The sequence below is a fragment of the Mastigoproctus giganteus genome, chromosome 4 (assembly GCF_048544385.1).
Source record: "Mastigoproctus giganteus isolate SK-2022 chromosome 4, ASM4854438v1, whole genome shotgun sequence".
Taxonomy (NCBI): Eukaryota; Metazoa; Arthropoda; class Arachnida; order Uropygi; family Thelyphonidae; genus Mastigoproctus; species Mastigoproctus giganteus.
In genome coordinates this window covers 12,191,476-12,208,663 of record NC_143578.1, presented here as the reverse complement: position 1 = coordinate 12,208,663, position 17,188 = coordinate 12,191,476, and the positions used below count along the sequence as shown (strand labels likewise).

Here is a 17,188-nt window from a genome sequence, read left to right as displayed (position 1 = left end):
TCCAGGGCCGAATTGATCGACAAGGCTCTCATCATATACTCCCTCCTATCATGTCTGGGCAGAATTGCAGACACTTTCAAATTCAACCCTAATTCATGGCTTTTTTTCAACAGTGACCTGTACTTGCTAAGTAATTCCGCCGGTCTCCTACTCTTAATATCATTAGTGCCAACGTGTACAACTATATCACCTTTTGTGCCCTTTAAAGATGATATTCGCTCTACAACGTCATCAACCTTTGCCCCTGGCAGACATACCCTGGTCCTATTCCACCTATCCTTTTTACAAAGCATGTTCCCCGTTTCCCTGACAATAGAGTCACCAACAACTACTAGTTCCTGTGGGACTAGTGCATTCTGCCTAGGGGGCTGCCTCTGTGTTGCCTGATGACCAAGTGCAAGCTCTGGTGTTGATGTGGGCAGCTGAGAGCTTGATGGGCCCCTCAATTTATTTCCTTCGAGGGCATCCACCCTGTCCTTCAAGCTCTCATAAAGGCCCATAACAACGCTGCATTGTCGCCTGATTTCCTTGCACTCCTTACATCGTGCACACACAAAGACATCCCCCTTGGCAGTATCATGTCCCGTACCCGACTGCTCCGCAAACAGTGCATTTTAAAAGACTGTGATTCAGAGGGCAACTGCCCCTCTCAGTTCTCCCCTGAACCACAGCACTCCCATTAGCTTGAGCCTTTTGCTTTGCTGCTCTGGTCAGAGTCATGATTCCGATTTAATTCAATAAAATTTCAAAACAAAAATTAAATCCTTGTTATATCCCAAAACAGTTATGTTATATTTTTTTTTTTCGGTATCTAGTGTTTTCTACGAGTTCCCTTTATACAACTTCCGTATCATGTGTACCACTATAGTTATGTATTAATTATTTGTTACGATTAAGTCGTTATATATATAGAGAGTTAAAAATACAATTTAATTGACAATAAAGTTTATCAAGATTAATAGATTTACTGATTAATTGACAATATTGTATTATGCACTATACTACACTAAGCTTATGCTATCGTGTAAAAATGGTGGGAATTCTCGAACGGTACTTCTACGGACTCGTAAGTATTGATTAGCTTCCAAATCTCGCTATCTCAATTTAGAATAAACTAAGGATCCTGACTAGGTCTATAATCTACTTATAGAAGATAATTTGATATAACAATTGGTTAATAAATCGACTAAATTTGGTTAAAAAAAAAAAGACCTCTCGTTCAATTTGTAACACGTGGATTTGATACCGTTACCGATACTAAGTAATACCTACAAAATCTCTGTCTAAGTTAAACTTTAAACTAAGTATCGTAACTAGGAATATAAAGCTATTCCAGAAAATAAGTTAATATGACAATTTAAGCTAATAAATCAGGAAAAACTTCTCTGTTCCAAGAGCTTCAAGGAGCTACGTCTGCACAGGCTAACCTCGCACCCAGACTGTGTGTGTGTGTGTGTATATATACACACACACACACATATTACAGGGTTGTTAAAATTAAAGTATCTCTATGTAGAAGGCTCTAAGGCTTGTACTGGAGAGAAATTTGGACAAAGAGTACAATAAAGAATGCGTTTGCCATTTATTGGGGGAAAAAAATTAGTTACAAAATTTGTCACAATATGGCATTGTGGAAACTGTCGTTGACCATTTTGGTCAACGACAGTTTCCATTCGAAGAACAGCATTTTCTACAGCAGAACATAGCGTGTCAACTGGAATAGCCAGCACATGACGTCTAATGCTGCCCTTCAGATCTTCCAGAGTGTGACATCCTTCCCAATACACCTGGTTCTTCAAAAAATCCCACAACCAGAAGTTGCATGGGGTGAGGTCCGGTGATCAGGGTGTCCAAGATATCTGGAAACAACGGCTGATGACCCATTCGTCTGTTGCCATAGCAATCTTTGGACACAATGGTGGATGTGGGGGTGGTGCATCATCTTGCATGAATATGGTATCCTGAAGGCACCCACGTTGCTGCAGCTCTGGTATTGCAAAATTTGCCAACATTTCATAATATCGCTGTCCAGTGATGGAACAGGTGCAGTATCCAGTCAGTGTTACCTGTTTAAAAAAATGTGGCCGTAAATCCACATGACACTGTCACTTTTGGAGAAGTCAATAGGACTTTTTGGATAACTTGAGGGTTTTCTGTTGCCCAAATGCAACAGTTGTGCATATTCATTTGTCCATTTAAGCAGAAGTTGACTTCATCATTCCAAATGATGTTCCATGGCCAAGTGATATCCACTGTCATTCGTGCCAGAAACTGAAGTGTATATGTGAAACGAATATCTGCTTCACCGTGCTGTACCATGTCCATCTTGTAAGGATAGTACCGCAACACTTGACGCATTACTAGCCTTACAGTGGAATACAGCACGTCCACTTCACGAGAAACAGCTGGCACACTTGATAAATCCACGATAGCCGTAGCAACATCTTCAACACGAGAGGAGTCCACTCATTCTCACCCTCTACCTGGTTGAATACCAAGTGTTCTGTCGCTTCAAATTGTGTAGTCATTTTGCAGACAGCACAAACAGTCATAGGTCCACGCCTTGTGCACTTCTGATACTGGAATTCTCTGATAGCTGCAGCTGCATTGTTGCTGTTGTGATAGTACAGCTTCACTAATAGTGCCTTTTCCTGGCATTGCTGCTGTAGTGCAGGCAAACATCTACTGTGATTTTGAAGAGACTGCTTTGCTTTTATACAGTACAGTAGATATTGATATTTATTACTTAAAGCAGTCCCAGCCAACCAATGGCAACCCCGCTGTCAGTTACACATAATTTAGCAGTACTCTTATATACTCCCTCTCCTGTTTGCCCAAGTACAAGGAGGGAAAAAACCTGCCATGACCAAAAAAGATTGATATGAACAAATTGAAAAATAATCAAATTACATAAAAAATAAAAAAATATAATTAAATTTCAGACAAAGTTCAAACTTCATTGGGAAGATCTGCATTTGTTCACAGTCTGTTGGAAAGCCAGCAGCGCTAGGAGCTGCTAAGAAGAGAAATACCACCACCGGGAGCTGCTGAGAACAGAAATTCCAGCACAAGGAGCTGCCGAGAGCAGAAACTCCAGCACAAGGAGCTGGAGTTGCAGTGGATATAATAGACTCAAGCCTCCATGATTTCACAGAACTTTAGGTAATTGAGCACAAGGAGCTGGAGTTGCAGCGGATATAGCAGACTCAAGCCTCCACGATTTCACAGAATTCTAGGTAATTCGGCATACACCATACTGCATTACAAATCCAAGGCTTCCAGATGTAGAAGAGTCTTCCGCCTAAGAAATATTGCAGTTGCAAAGGCTTGAAAAGCCAAGAAGTTCTCCTGTTTATCAACTAGAATTGTCTCACAGCCTTCTGCCATAAGATTGAGATTACTAACCCTTGATACCAATTCAATTCGTAGATTGCAGTACTCCTCACAGTTGTACGTAATATGTTCCCATGATTCTCTTTCTCCACAATGGCAACTAGATCTTTCATTAATTGCTAAATCATGCAACTTTGCATTAATCGAACCATGACCAGTTAATAAGAACAAAGCTTGTAAGTTTGGGGCAAACCATTTGAATTTTATCGAGGCTGCATTTCTTAAATCTGGGAAAAAATTTTGTGTAATCTGCCCTTCATCACAAACACTCCAATGCTCTTACCAGACTTTTACCAAAGCATCCCAGATTCTTGTCCTTTCCTTCCTGGGATCTGCCAAAATGTCCACCTGTATATTCAGAAAAGAACAGGGAATGCCATGGCGGATGAAGTAAGCCAATGCACAATACAATAAATGCAAATCAACAGGCAATTTTCCAATCACAATCTGCAAAGCTGGGGTCTACACAGTTCTGCGTGCCATGCACAGCCTAAGGAGCATTACTCTTTGAATGGAACTGAGCTTTCTAGTAAATACTTTTCCACTTACACGTTCAAACCAAATTGGTGCACCATATGTTACCATGGGGATAAATACACATTCATATAGCAAGTTTAGCGCCTTACCTTTTATTCTCCAGCCAACTCTAGTGATTCGAGTAATCATCACAATAAATTTCCTCACCTTTTCTGATAGATAAGTAATATGTGAGTTGAATGTCAAAGATCCGTCAAACATAATGCCTAGATATTTTAATTGCCTTGCCGATTTTAGGCTCGACCCATTCATTCTAACAACCGGGGGTCTTCTACTCAAAAATTGATCCTTAAAGACCATTGTCCTTGTTTTGGTTCCTGATACAGTCAGTTTATGTAATCTACACCAGTTATTAAGTTCAAACAAAACCTGCTGTGACCTGGTTTCTAGTTGCATCCGTGTATTTCCTTCAATAAGCAACAAGGTCATCGGCATATGCCACCATCTCTGTATGCTCAAAGTCCCTACTCAACCAGTCCTCCAAAACTAGGTTCCACATTAGTGGTCCAAAACCAATCCTTGTGGGCATCCCCTGGTCACCTCTCGTACACTAGAATCAACCGACGACTTAACAGTCACTGTACGGTGCGTGAAGTAGTCCTTTACCACCTAGAGATCTTAGTTGAACAGCCTGCAAGTCTCAACATCATAAGAATGCTGCTCCATTGAATGGACTCAAAAGCTCCCTCAAAGTCAATAAAGATTCCAAGGACATACTGTTCGAGCCTAATATATAGTTTCGCAATGCCCAAAGCGCATCTTCTGTTCCACGACCTGAGTAAAACCATATTGTATGCCAGACCAGCCTAAGTTTTTTTTTTTTCAGTATAGTCAGTAATCCGTCTCGCCAGCATCCTTTCAAACACCTTTCCTAATCCAGGGAGGAGGGCAATAGGTCGATAAGATCATGGATCATTCTTTGGCCTAGATAGTCCCTTCAGTATCAGCTTTAATAGGGCATCCTTCCATGGTGATGGAAAGGCCCCGTCACGCAGGTAGCTATTAAAAGCTTCAAGAAGGATCCTTGGTATCAGTCGATGAGACCGTTTAATGACCTCTCCTTCAATAAGGTCCATCCCTGGGTATTTATTGTTCCTTATACGTTGTACTGCATCACAGAGTTCAATCAGGCTAAAGGGATCCTCGTCTTGTACCCCAGAGTAAGCATGATTAAGCCTTTTCATCAACATCTGTTCCTCATCTTGCTCAGAGATAGTATCTCCAATCAGATGATCCAAAATCGCAGACATACTTTCTCTCCAACTCGTACTTTCCTGGTCAACACCTCCAATAGAGTATGCTGTATGTCCATTATATATTTTAGTCTTGCCAGTACATAGCTTATATACAATTCCCCATGGATTCTCATTGCCCACTGTTCTAACCAATGTTCTCCAGGCAGTTAATTTTGATTTAGATATCATACGCACGTATGCACTCCGTATCCTCTGATACTCTACTTTAAGTACATTAACTTCCTCCTCCTCCCCCCATTGTTACGCTTACTTCTTTGGTACCTTTTCCGTGCTTTATGAACCTGCTTCTGAAGTTGGCTTAACTCACCAGACCACCATTTAACTGGAATCCTATTACAGTTCTTTTGCTTCATAGATGTGCTGGAAGCCTCAAAGAGAGAGTGCTGAAGTAACTCCACTGCATTCTCTCCAGACATCTGGAGAGAATGCCCAAATTCCCAAGTCAGACATGAATATATTCGTCAAACCTATTCCACTTTGCATTTCCAATAGCAAATCATCGTAACTGTTCCTGAGACGGAGCTAGTTTTGTTATGTCCTTGACAGAAAATACAATGGCCCGATGATCAGAGCAGACCCAGTCTGCTCTTAATTGCCAATTGTCCACTATACTAGCTGCCCTTACGTTACAGATTGTCAAGTCAATATTTGATTCTCCATTAACAGTGAAGAAAGTACTCTCTGAACTTGGTAGATTTTGTATAAACAATTCACAACAAGCCAAGAATTCATCTAGTTGACAACCACGATCATTTGTAATTCTATCAAACCACAATGCTGATCTTGAGTTAGAATCCATCGCAAATATTACTGAATTACTACCCAAGCAATTTTGAACCAGTTCCATGTACCTGATTTAGAAATTGTCTGTTGAGTGATGACAATACATACAACATAGATAGAATGATGCAAGATCTGACTCTATCCCTATGCACACCATCTGTGAAGAGCACAATGAATTTATAACAGTAATAACTATGTCCTTGTTAAACACTACAATTGCAGCTCTTAAGTTTGGTTCAGCTGCAAAGAGTACACGTGCTGAAAGTGGATATCCCTCATAGGCCGACCTTTCACTAAGTATGGTTCCTGTATGCAGGCTATATCAATATTCTCTCTGCTGCACACTAGTCTAACTTCATCAGCCACCGATTTTGATCTCTGAGCATTAATCTGTAGTATACGTAGGTTAACATTCGATTTTGCATTGTACTGATTAAGTGATTATCAATATCTGCCATTAACATTATCAAATTGCCGTGCTCTTTCTTTGACCAACTTAAGTGTATTCAAGTATTCTGGACACTGTTTACTCCTTACAGAATGATTTGCAGCTCAGTTTTTTTGCCTTTCAATTGGAACAGATCGGGTGTTCTCGCTGAGGAGTACAAAATGTGTAGGAGTGTCCTATACCTGCACAGTGACTGCAGACAGGGTCTGTGTGATAACATATCCCTGACAGTTGTAGCACAAAGTAACTAAATGAAAGTCATTGAACTTATACGACATGAAGCCAATGAAAATCCTACCATGCAGTAACAAATGACTTCTAATATGCCTTGACACTTGGGGGACCCAATTATTTCCTGTTTTTGCTTTATTAACGGTACAGTAGAGCTGAGTAGTGGTGATAACTTACGTTATTTGCATAATCGTAACTAAGATAGTTACGCACCATACAGTGGCAAATTTTATAACTAATTTTTTTTTCCAATAAATGGCGAGCACATTCTTTATTGTGCCTGTTGTCCAAATTTCTCTTCAGTACGAGCCTTAGAACTTGCTCCAGAGCCCTCTGCATAGGGATACTTTAATTTTAATAACCCTGTATATATATATATATACACACGCACATATATATATATATATATATATATATATATATATATATATATATATTAATTCGGTGAAAACATAGCATATAAACATGAAATTAGTAGCTGGCTGTATTTTCAGATGTAGAAAGAATAGTCAAGAGCATGAAATGCATATATTCTGCTTACATATTACTTATGTATGTATGTATGCATGCATGCATAATTTTTATTAATTTTGCTGAAAATGGAGGTGAGGAACTTTAGTCATTAAACACACATGAAACTGTTAGGCACTTTGATTTATATAAATATAAAATGTTTACACATATATTCATTACAATTAGAAGCTAACTTACTATATAAATCTTTTTATGTAGTAAGTTACTTATTATTTATTCACATCTGAAACCCTTTGTGAAAACAGTCACAAGAAGGATTGCAGAAAAGGAAGGAAAGATCCTTTCTAGAGCTCTCACATTTTTCCAGTCACTTGTTTTCAGATTATCCTGTGAATAACCTAAAATATTCCCCATCAAGGCTGAGACTATGCTTCATTCAGAAAATTAGAGAACATAGCTGGTGCATTTCCTTGAATTAGAATAGCATGGGCACTATGTTTTTATGTGGTTTTATATCTTGTTACTTCTAGAAAATAAATGAACTGGAATGGCAATTGTTCAACATGTTGAAAAATGGGAGCATCGCCTGTGAGGTTCTGCATGCCTGAGAAAACAAAGTTGAAAAAAGGGGTCTTGCTGCATCTGTTTGGTTCTTTCACTCAGGTACTCTATGAAAACTGTAAAATATTGCTTCAAAAAAGCAAAATGACTGAACTTGGGTCTATATTTAGAAAGGAAGAGAAAGTTTCGGTCATTAATCTTCATCCAGGAAAAAAAATACACAAAACATTTTTGTACGAGTCACCCGACAGGCCCCATGCTACCAATGTGGTTACAGATATAAGTAATTATTGTTAATTAATAAAAGAAAAACAGTTATTTAAAAAATAAGAATTAGCAGTGATTTAGTATATTTTAGTACTTACAGCTTTAATTGCAGTTTAGTTTAGTTATTAACATCGTTTACTACAATGCATTATTTAATAAAATCTTGATGGACAATAATTTCAGTGTAAACTGTTCTTTTTTCAGATTATCCTGCTTGGTGAAAACATAGCATATATTTGTATAATATAACATAGTTCCAATTTAATGTTCAGTAGTTACCGTATTTCCCCATGTATAAGACGCACCTTTTTTTGAAAAATTTGGGGTCTAAAAACTGGGTGCGTTTTATACAGTGGTTGTAGATTTTTTTTTACTTGCATTTCCTGCTTTTTCGCGCTTGTCTTTGCGCTCATTGTTTTGCACTTGTTACCGGTATATTAGGTTACATTTTGCCACGTTCTGCCCAGAAATGGCTCAGAAAAGATTTTCGTACAGTGCGGAATTCAAGTTAAAAGTGATCCAGTTTGCAAAAGTGAATGGAAATCATGCTGCTGAACATAAGTTTGGTCCTCCTCCAACTGAGAAAACAATCCGAGACTAGCTACAGGAAGAAGAAACCCTACTGAAAACGCCACGGCAGAAGAAGGCCATTAGAGGCAAGTCAGCAAAATGGCCTGATTTAGAGAGGGAGTAGAAGATATGGATTGAGGAGCAAAGGGCAATTGGAATTCCTGTGTCCACAAAGATGGTTCAGCATGAGGCAAGAAGAATTGCTGATGAAAAAGAAGTTACTGATTTCAAAGGAGGATGCTTCAGGTTCATGAAACGGAATGGACTAAGCATGCGTACACCCACCAGACTTGCCCAAAAGATGCCTGAAAGCTATGAGCGGAAGGTCCTTGAATTTCATCGTTTTGTCATTCAGTGTTGGAAGATACATCAGTTTGAGTTGGGACAGATTGCAAATATGGACAAAGTCCCCCTTCAATTTGATGTCCCAAGTAACAGAACTGTTGATAAGAAGGGGGTGAAAGACAAGTGGACATGAAAAGAGCCATTATACAGTCATTCTAGCTTGTTGTGCCGACGGAACCAAGCTGCCTCCTATGCTGATTTTCAAACGCAAAACAATGCCAAAAGAAGACATTCCTCGAGGAGTGATTGTCCACGTTCATGACAAGGGTTGGATGGATGAGGATGGGATGAAGATCTGGTTTGAGAAAGTTTGGAGCAGGAGACCAGGTGGGCTCTTATGCAAACCTGCCCTATTGGTGCTTGATCAATTCAGGGCACACATAACAAAAAATACAAAGAAGATTGCTGCAGAGCAAAAAATAAAACTTGCCGTCATACCTTGACATCCCAGCTCCAACCACTTGATGTCAGCATTAACAAACCCTTCAAAGCTGACATGAGAGACGAATGGAACCAATGCATGAAGTCTTCTGGGGACAATTTGACACCAGCAGGAAGAGTGAAGAAACCAACTATAGGAGAAGTTTGTACCTGGGTGAAAAGATCCTGGGATAATATCAAGATTGAGATCGTTGTCAAGTCATTTAAGAAGTGTGGCATTTCAAATGCCATAGATGGAACTGAGGACGAGGCAATATATGAAGACAGTGATTCGTCATCAGACACAGATGAGGAAAAGCTAATGGATGGGAGTTTTGACTGTGATGAGTTGTATGAATTTTATGATGAATAAAACTTGAGTTCAATAACTTTATGTAATACATTTTATTTCAAAATTCGGGCCCCAAAATTAAGTGCATCTTATACATGGGGAAATGAGTAAATTACCTTCCCAGTGGCCATGCTTTTTTATTTATATCACTTCGCTCAATTTTTCTGCCAAAACAATCCAGAAATAAGGGGGGGGGAAGCCTATATTTGAATTTGATTATGTATACCTGAAATAATGAGGGCACACATGAAAACTTGTCCATTATACTACTGGTTCAACAGCTATTGTTGTGCTTATTTACAATGCAAATAATTTAGTTATATGCATTAAATTTTGGTTAATATCATAAAATCTGTTCCTGGTTGAGATTTTTTAAATAGTATATGGTACATTTTGCAGATGCAAAATTTTAAGCCACCATCATGAAAAAACATACATTATCGAAACCATTCTTGAGGAATGTATAATAATATCAATAAATACAGTAAAGTATCTGCCTGTCGCATGAATTTTTTTCTACATTTATTTGGCTTGTGTGCATTTTGTCCTACATTTCATATAGCTTCTAGATGGCAGTGAAGTTCCTGGACTGTTTTTAAAAAATGCATTAGCATTATCTGTTAGCATATCAGAAGGGAAAAGAATATTCTAAAGTTAGACAAAAAATGCTACTGTCCACCAAAAATTAACAAATAAGATGTTTAACTTGAAATTTTATTAAAATATTGCTTCATTGATGGCTCATTAATATTAAACATATAGAAAAACATAAAGTAAAAATGAATTGTGGTTTTTTTGCTCATACTTTTCAGTGTTAAAGGATGTGTCATGTCTAATCATGACACATCCTCCATTTATGCGTGAGAAAGCAATAGCATTGTCCTACATGCATGGCTACAGGTCTGCTTTTCTTGTGTTGTATAATATAACAAAAGTTACTTTATAAGTTTTGTTATTGTAATCCAGCAAATATAAACTTGTACAAGCCTTTGTGTGATTAATTTATAGGAAAGTATACATTGCAAATATATAGGCTGCAAGTATACTTGTAAATATAATTAATTTATGGGAAAGTATAGATATACTTGCAATCACAGTGAAATATTTTATTAAAGAATGATGACAGTTATACACTTCTGGAGCCATTAGCATATATTTAAAATTAATTATATTAACAGTGACAATCTTAATACTACCCTCTAGGAGGTGTTCCTCTGTTTATATGTTTTGTTTTGATAAATAAATTTTTTTTTTTCCCCTCTCCAGGTTTCTGCAGGCCAATTTATTTATTTACAAAGAGTGCAGTTCAAGATGATGAAACAGATGACGCTTATAATGATTACTGTTATCATAATGGTGATTTTTGTAAAGAATAAAAATAAATAATTTTATATTAGCAGCTTATTTAAATTTTGCTAATTCCCACTTTGTAAATCAGTTGTAAGAGTACACTTGGAATACCGTGTCAAAGTATAGAAACCACATCCAAAAAAAAAAACCATTCAGTTTCTTGAAAGGATCCAAAGATGGGTAGCCCACTTGGTGAGATCTGCAAAAGGTGCCCATATGAGAAAAGACTTCAAAAATGTGAGCTACTGAACTTGACTGTAGTCTGTAGGGCTCTGAGAGGGAATAGTAATGAAAGTGAATTTATAATGAGATTTTATTTGAGAATTTATAGAGACTTGTACTTTTCCTTTTTAAGGATAAAAATGTATTAATACAAATTTTGGCGACTTCATATCATGAACATTCATTATACAAATGCAGAATTTCTTGATTTCTTATTTACAGTGTTCCTGAATACACTTTGGGATTCTGTTATCAAGATAGGAAGAACCCCAAGCAATTTCAAGTATTTTATTGTTTTCATACTGGGTGTATAAAAATGGCCCTTTGAATGCTACTTGTCAGCTCACTAAGTTATTTTGCACCCGACATCACACAGTTACTTTGCATTCAACCCTGAGACCACTCCCGTAACTCATTTTGCAATAATTCAAATAAAATACAAACTAGGTTGAATTTTATTTAAATCTAGTTTGCAATACGGTAAAATTTTATTAAAACCAAATAAAGAATTTAACTATTATAGAATATACTGGAAGAGTCCTGTAGCCATGGATTTTACTATTTTGTGTGCTTGATGAACACTAATGAAGATCTTTGTTCAGCAATTGAATCAATCATTGTTCAGAATAGCTGTGAATGCTATTGCAGAAGGAATTCATTTATGTAGAGTTATATTACAGACCTTTCATCATTTCTTGGGGTAGAAGAAATAATATATAATAATGCAGTATCACTGAGAAAAACAGATAAAATGAAACAGATTTGAAGTAAAAATTTCCTTTAATAAACTTGGGACTAGTTAAAATGAAATAAAATAAAAACAATAAATCACAATTTTTTTTTTTTTTTTTTTTTTTAAACTAGTTCCCAAGTTTATTAAAGGGAAATTTTTACTTAAAATCTATTTCATTTTATGCATTTTTTTTTCTCAGCGATACGGCATTATTATATATTTAACATAAATCCATAAGACCATAGGCTGTTTCCATTTAGAAGAAATAAATATTATGTAATATATGGTCTTTCATATCAATTCATTGATATAAAAATCTTTGAGCAGTGCAGACATGCTTCCAGGACATGTCTGCACTGCTTTTGCCACCTCCTTACCCCCACTAGAAAAGCAGGGGTAAGGAGGTGCTTTATCCTTTTGTATAAGGTCATGGTTAGGCTGCACGTTGAGTACTGTATACAGGTCTGGAGGCCTCACTTTAGGAAAGATGTAGATTTGCTGGAACGAGTGCAGAGAAGGGCGAACAGACTTGTGAAAGGAACAAAAAAGGTGCTCTTACATAGAAAGGCTTTAGTTCTGCAAATTGTAGCATCTCCAGACCAGGCACCTGCAGGGAGATCTGATTGAGGTGTTTAAAGCCTTGACTGGATTGATTATGCTGAATTTTAATTGTATTCTTCCACTTGTTGATACTACACACATTGGGGTGCATAAATTCAAGTGGTTGCAGGATAGTTGTGTGGAAGTTTGCCTTCGGCCAGCAGATGGTTGATTGTTGGGACAAGCTTCCATCTGTTGTGGAAGCGGTTGGGTTGAATAAATTCAAGGAAGAACTAGACAAATTCTTTGAGGTATGGATGAATAAACTTTTTTTTTTTTTGGCTGATGCTATATAAGTTTGCTTTCTTGCATCATTTTCCATTATTACTACCTACTACTATTGTAATATCTTTACTTTATAATACCAACTAGGGCTTGCTCAAACCATCTGTCTAGCCCAGAAACAGTTAATTGGTTTTGTTTTTTTTTTCTTTGCCCATAAATGACATCTCTCTACCCTGATCATAATTTACTATTCATATACAACACAAAATGAACTTAAACTCGCCTCAATAAACAGGTATACTTATCTCAGTTTTGGAAAGACTGTTGTTTTTGCGAAGTATTGATAGGATAATGGTTTCATTTTTTAGATATAAACACCTTCACAAAGCAATTTATGGCTCTTTTCAATAAAATATTGAAAATACCTTGCTGTAGGAACAGTGCTCAAAAATCAAGTATGGTTTAATGCATGCATAAACCATACTGGATATGTTTATCAAATCACATTAGAAGTAATGTTTATCTAGATTTGTTTGACAAACATCACTATTTAGTATTCCAAATATAACCATCAGAAACAATCAAGGCAATCTGATTCTTTCTTGCTAAGCCATTTGCATTCTCAGATAATCTGAACAGAAATCAGATACTATGAGCTTTCTAGTCAACAGCAATGGCTTTATTTAATAGTAACTTGGAATTTTCCATAATAGGAACCCTTTATCCCAGACATCAGATTTTTCAACCTTAGAAGTCAGCCATATAACGTGGTCATCTGAAATTAGTTAATATATATATATTTTTTTTCGAAAATAACTTGATTTTCCCAGAGAGTTATTAATCTCATTCAGTCATGGTTAACATCATTTCTTGAAGGATCACCAGTCTTGCTGGCTTCTGGGAATGTTTCAGATGTCATTGATAAAGGTGAGTAAATAGATATACCTGTCTAGAGAAGGCTTTTGACAGTTTTATACCCTTCCCTAAAGTAAACCAAATGCATATGAAATTATTGATTGGCTTTGAAATATTTTGAGCTATATCCAATAGGAAACAGTATCATCTTAAAGAATACAAACTCTTGCATTTACGCCTCTCTTCAAGGTATCCCAAGAGATCTACTCTTAGAATAAGATTATATTTTGCTGTTTATAAACTAAAATTTGCCTAAGCAACTGCTTTTTCCCAATCGAAAAGTTCATCGTTTGTAGTTCATCACTACAAATGAATGACATAATAGTGATGCTTAGCAAAAAAGAACATGTATTTCTGAAATGAACATAAGCCATTTATTTAAAAGAAATAAGAATGGTTGTGTGCAGTGACAACACAGATTGACATGCATGTACCAAAAAACGAATGGTGCATTTAATTTTTTTTTTTCCTATCTGGTCAAAATTGGTCTACGTTTGTTTTAGAAGTATACCAGTGATGTTTTTAGACTAAACAAGAAGAGACCATCCAGATGACAAAAGTGAAATCGATTAGGCAAATGTTTAATTTAGAATTCATAAAATACTGAGTCTAATTTAAAATTTTTGAAAATTCAAAATCAGCCCACATATGACAAAAAAAAAAAAAAAAAGTCCAGACAACATCTTGCTAAGCAAAATGGATTCCAGTGTGTTTTAATTGAAGTACCTTTTATGTGTGTATACGTATACACACAGACAGTAAATTCCCGTTATAACGCTCGTGCTCTTCTGGTTCTATGATCAATTCTGTGAAGTGGGGGAGGAGGTCCTGCATTTAGTGATCTTTTGGACTGGTTCCTTCGAAAGTGCTGTAATGGGAGTTTATAAATTCCTTTGTATAGAAAGTAAATTATGCTCCTGGATAACCTGAACAATAACTTTATATTCGTATGTTCACTTTACACCAACTAATTTTTTCCAAGCTCTGGGCTGTTAGTTTATTCGAGGACAGGAGTCTATTTCTATCCTGATTTCACTTCCTGTTAGCTAAACTGCTATATCATTGCCTGTGACCATAACACCAAACATGTACACAAAATATACAATTAATACTGTCTGCAGTATGTCGTAAAATAGGCTAGTAGATGTAAACAATAACAAAAGCTACATGCACAGAAAAATTTCATGCATAACACACACATATATATATATATATATATATATATAGTCGATTCCGGTTATTTGGTACATATCGGGACTAGTGCATTTTGGCCCAGTTAAGCGGCTGCCCCAATTATCTGGTTTCACATAAATAGTTAAAAATACAATGCACCCCCACTTTACATTTGATTCACTGTACAATCAAATCACGTTACGGCGGACTCACCATAGTACAGTACTGTTCACTATACGATGTGTAGTAAGCGCTGTCATGATCACGTTTGTGAATTGAATTTTAATTCTCTTAAACTGCAATTCTAATTAGCAAAAATAGGAGGAAATTTATCCACAGGCTATAAAAGTAAAGATATATTAAGCACAAATTTACCCATTATTACCTTTCCATAGCCAAGTGATCAGGAGCGGGCGTGAAGTAGCACATGCTCTTTGAGTAGACTGGGGTTCAAGCCCCTGACTGCTGAATACGGTCAAATCTGCCAACCCGCATTGGACCAGCGTGGCAGATTATGGTCCATTTCCCTCAGCATGAATTGTTGAGGAGGCTTCCATCCTGCAGTGGGTTGATAATGGCTGCACTACTTTTTTTTTACTTTCACCAATTAAAAAATTAAATGATACGTGAAAATCGGAAGAATATACGTGATAATCGGAATAATTAATATGTACATACTAACTAGTTATTTCTGTTCACTGACATTTGTGGATGGGGGTTAACATTTAAAACAGTAAAAAGATAAGCAATCAATAATCAAAACACGGCACACACAAATTGCAAATAACACGATACGCGCAAGTGAGAATGGAGTAACAAGTTACGAAGCTTTAAAAATAATAATGAAGAGACAATTCTGAAAATTAATTTTTTTATATGATTGAAGATTCCACGGAAGTGTGAACACATTTCACCATAATATCCCACAGAATTCCAGCTGTCGGTATTATCACAAATTCAATAAGGTCGATGTTACTATCCGTTTATGATAGATTGCACTAACAGGAAAGCCCAATAAACAGGTGACTGCTAATTGTTTTATGGTTGTGACCTCCAGAAATATGACAGAACCACGTGTACGGTCGGAGCCAATCTTAGGGTAATCTCCAGTGCTGCGGTCTCCTGCCCCAATTAAGCGAAGTAAACCCTGGCTATTTTCTTCATTGGGTTCTGTTCTTTAAGATTTCCTCCAAATAAACGACTGCCCCAATTAACCGGTGGCCCAAATAACCAGAATCCACTGTGTGTGTGTATATATAAGGGCAAATTGCTGCTATGGATAAAGGGGTGGTTGAGTGGGAGAAGATATAGTGGTAATAAATGGACACTGCTCTTCGTAGACTAATGTTATTAGTGGAATCCCTCAGGATTCAGTGTTGTGCCCATGTTTTCTGTATTTATTAATGATATTGATGATAGTATATCAGGCTTAATGTCCAAGTTTGCAGACAATACGAAGGTTGGTAGGGTTGTTAATGACAGTACAGTATTGCAACAGGAGCTAGAGAAATTGTGCAGATGGGCTGAGAGGTGGCAACTGTAGTTTAACGTTGACAAATGTAAAGTACTGCATGTGGGTAGCAGTAACCCCAGAGTAACATCAACTGTGTGCAACTACACTCAGGGTAGTGGAGAATGAAAAGGACCTGGGGGTAATTGTGCAGTCAGATATGAAGTTTTCTGAGCAGTGCTAACAGGCTGCCATAGTAGATCGTAGTGTCTTGTTAATGATAGGAATTTTTCTGGCATTGTTAAGGTGATTATACCGTTGTATAAGACAATGGTCAGACCACACCTTGGGTACTGTATATAGGTCTGGAGGCCTCATTTTAGGAAAGATGGAAGAGCTGTGAGAATGAGTACAGAGAAAGCCAACGAGATTGGTGAGGGGAAGTTCTGCAAACTGCAGTGTCTGGAGACTAGGCACCTGCGAGGTGATCTGGTTGAGGTGCATAAGACCTGAAATGGTTTGAGCAAGCTCTATGCTGATGGGATTCTTCCTCTTGCCCAAATTAATTGCCTGAGGCAGAAGTTCCCAAACTTTATTGGTTCATGGCACCCTTAGTCTCCCAGTAATTTTTTCACGGCACCCCTACGCCAAAATAAATACCTAACCCAGTGGTTTTTGACCTTTTAATAATTCAATTCTGTGTGTTTGGGGGTGTGTGTGTGTATATATATAATATATGCACCTATCCTGCAACCACTTGAATTTATGTCCCCTTGTGTGTAGTCTCAGCAAGTGGAAAATTGCCATTAAACTGAACTCATTCAAGGCATTAAACAACTCAATCAGATCTCCTTGCAGGTGCCTAGTCTCGAGATACTGCAAT

General features: G+C 37.2%; 1 protein-coding gene across 1 annotated transcript in view; it reads left to right on the top strand.

Annotated features, from left to right (window-relative positions):
* LOC150086411 (7SK snRNA methylphosphate capping enzyme-like) overlaps positions 1 to 11,013 on the top strand; it is a 45,398-nt gene extending 34,385 nt beyond the window's left edge. The window contains exon 4 of the mRNA XM_090371303.1: positions 10,904 to 11,013. Coding sequence (XP_090227429.1) covers positions 10,904 to 11,013 — 110 coding nt within the window. The remainder of the gene's footprint in view (positions 1 to 10,903) is intronic.
* The last annotated feature ends 6,175 nt before the right edge of the window (positions 11,014 to 17,188 follow it).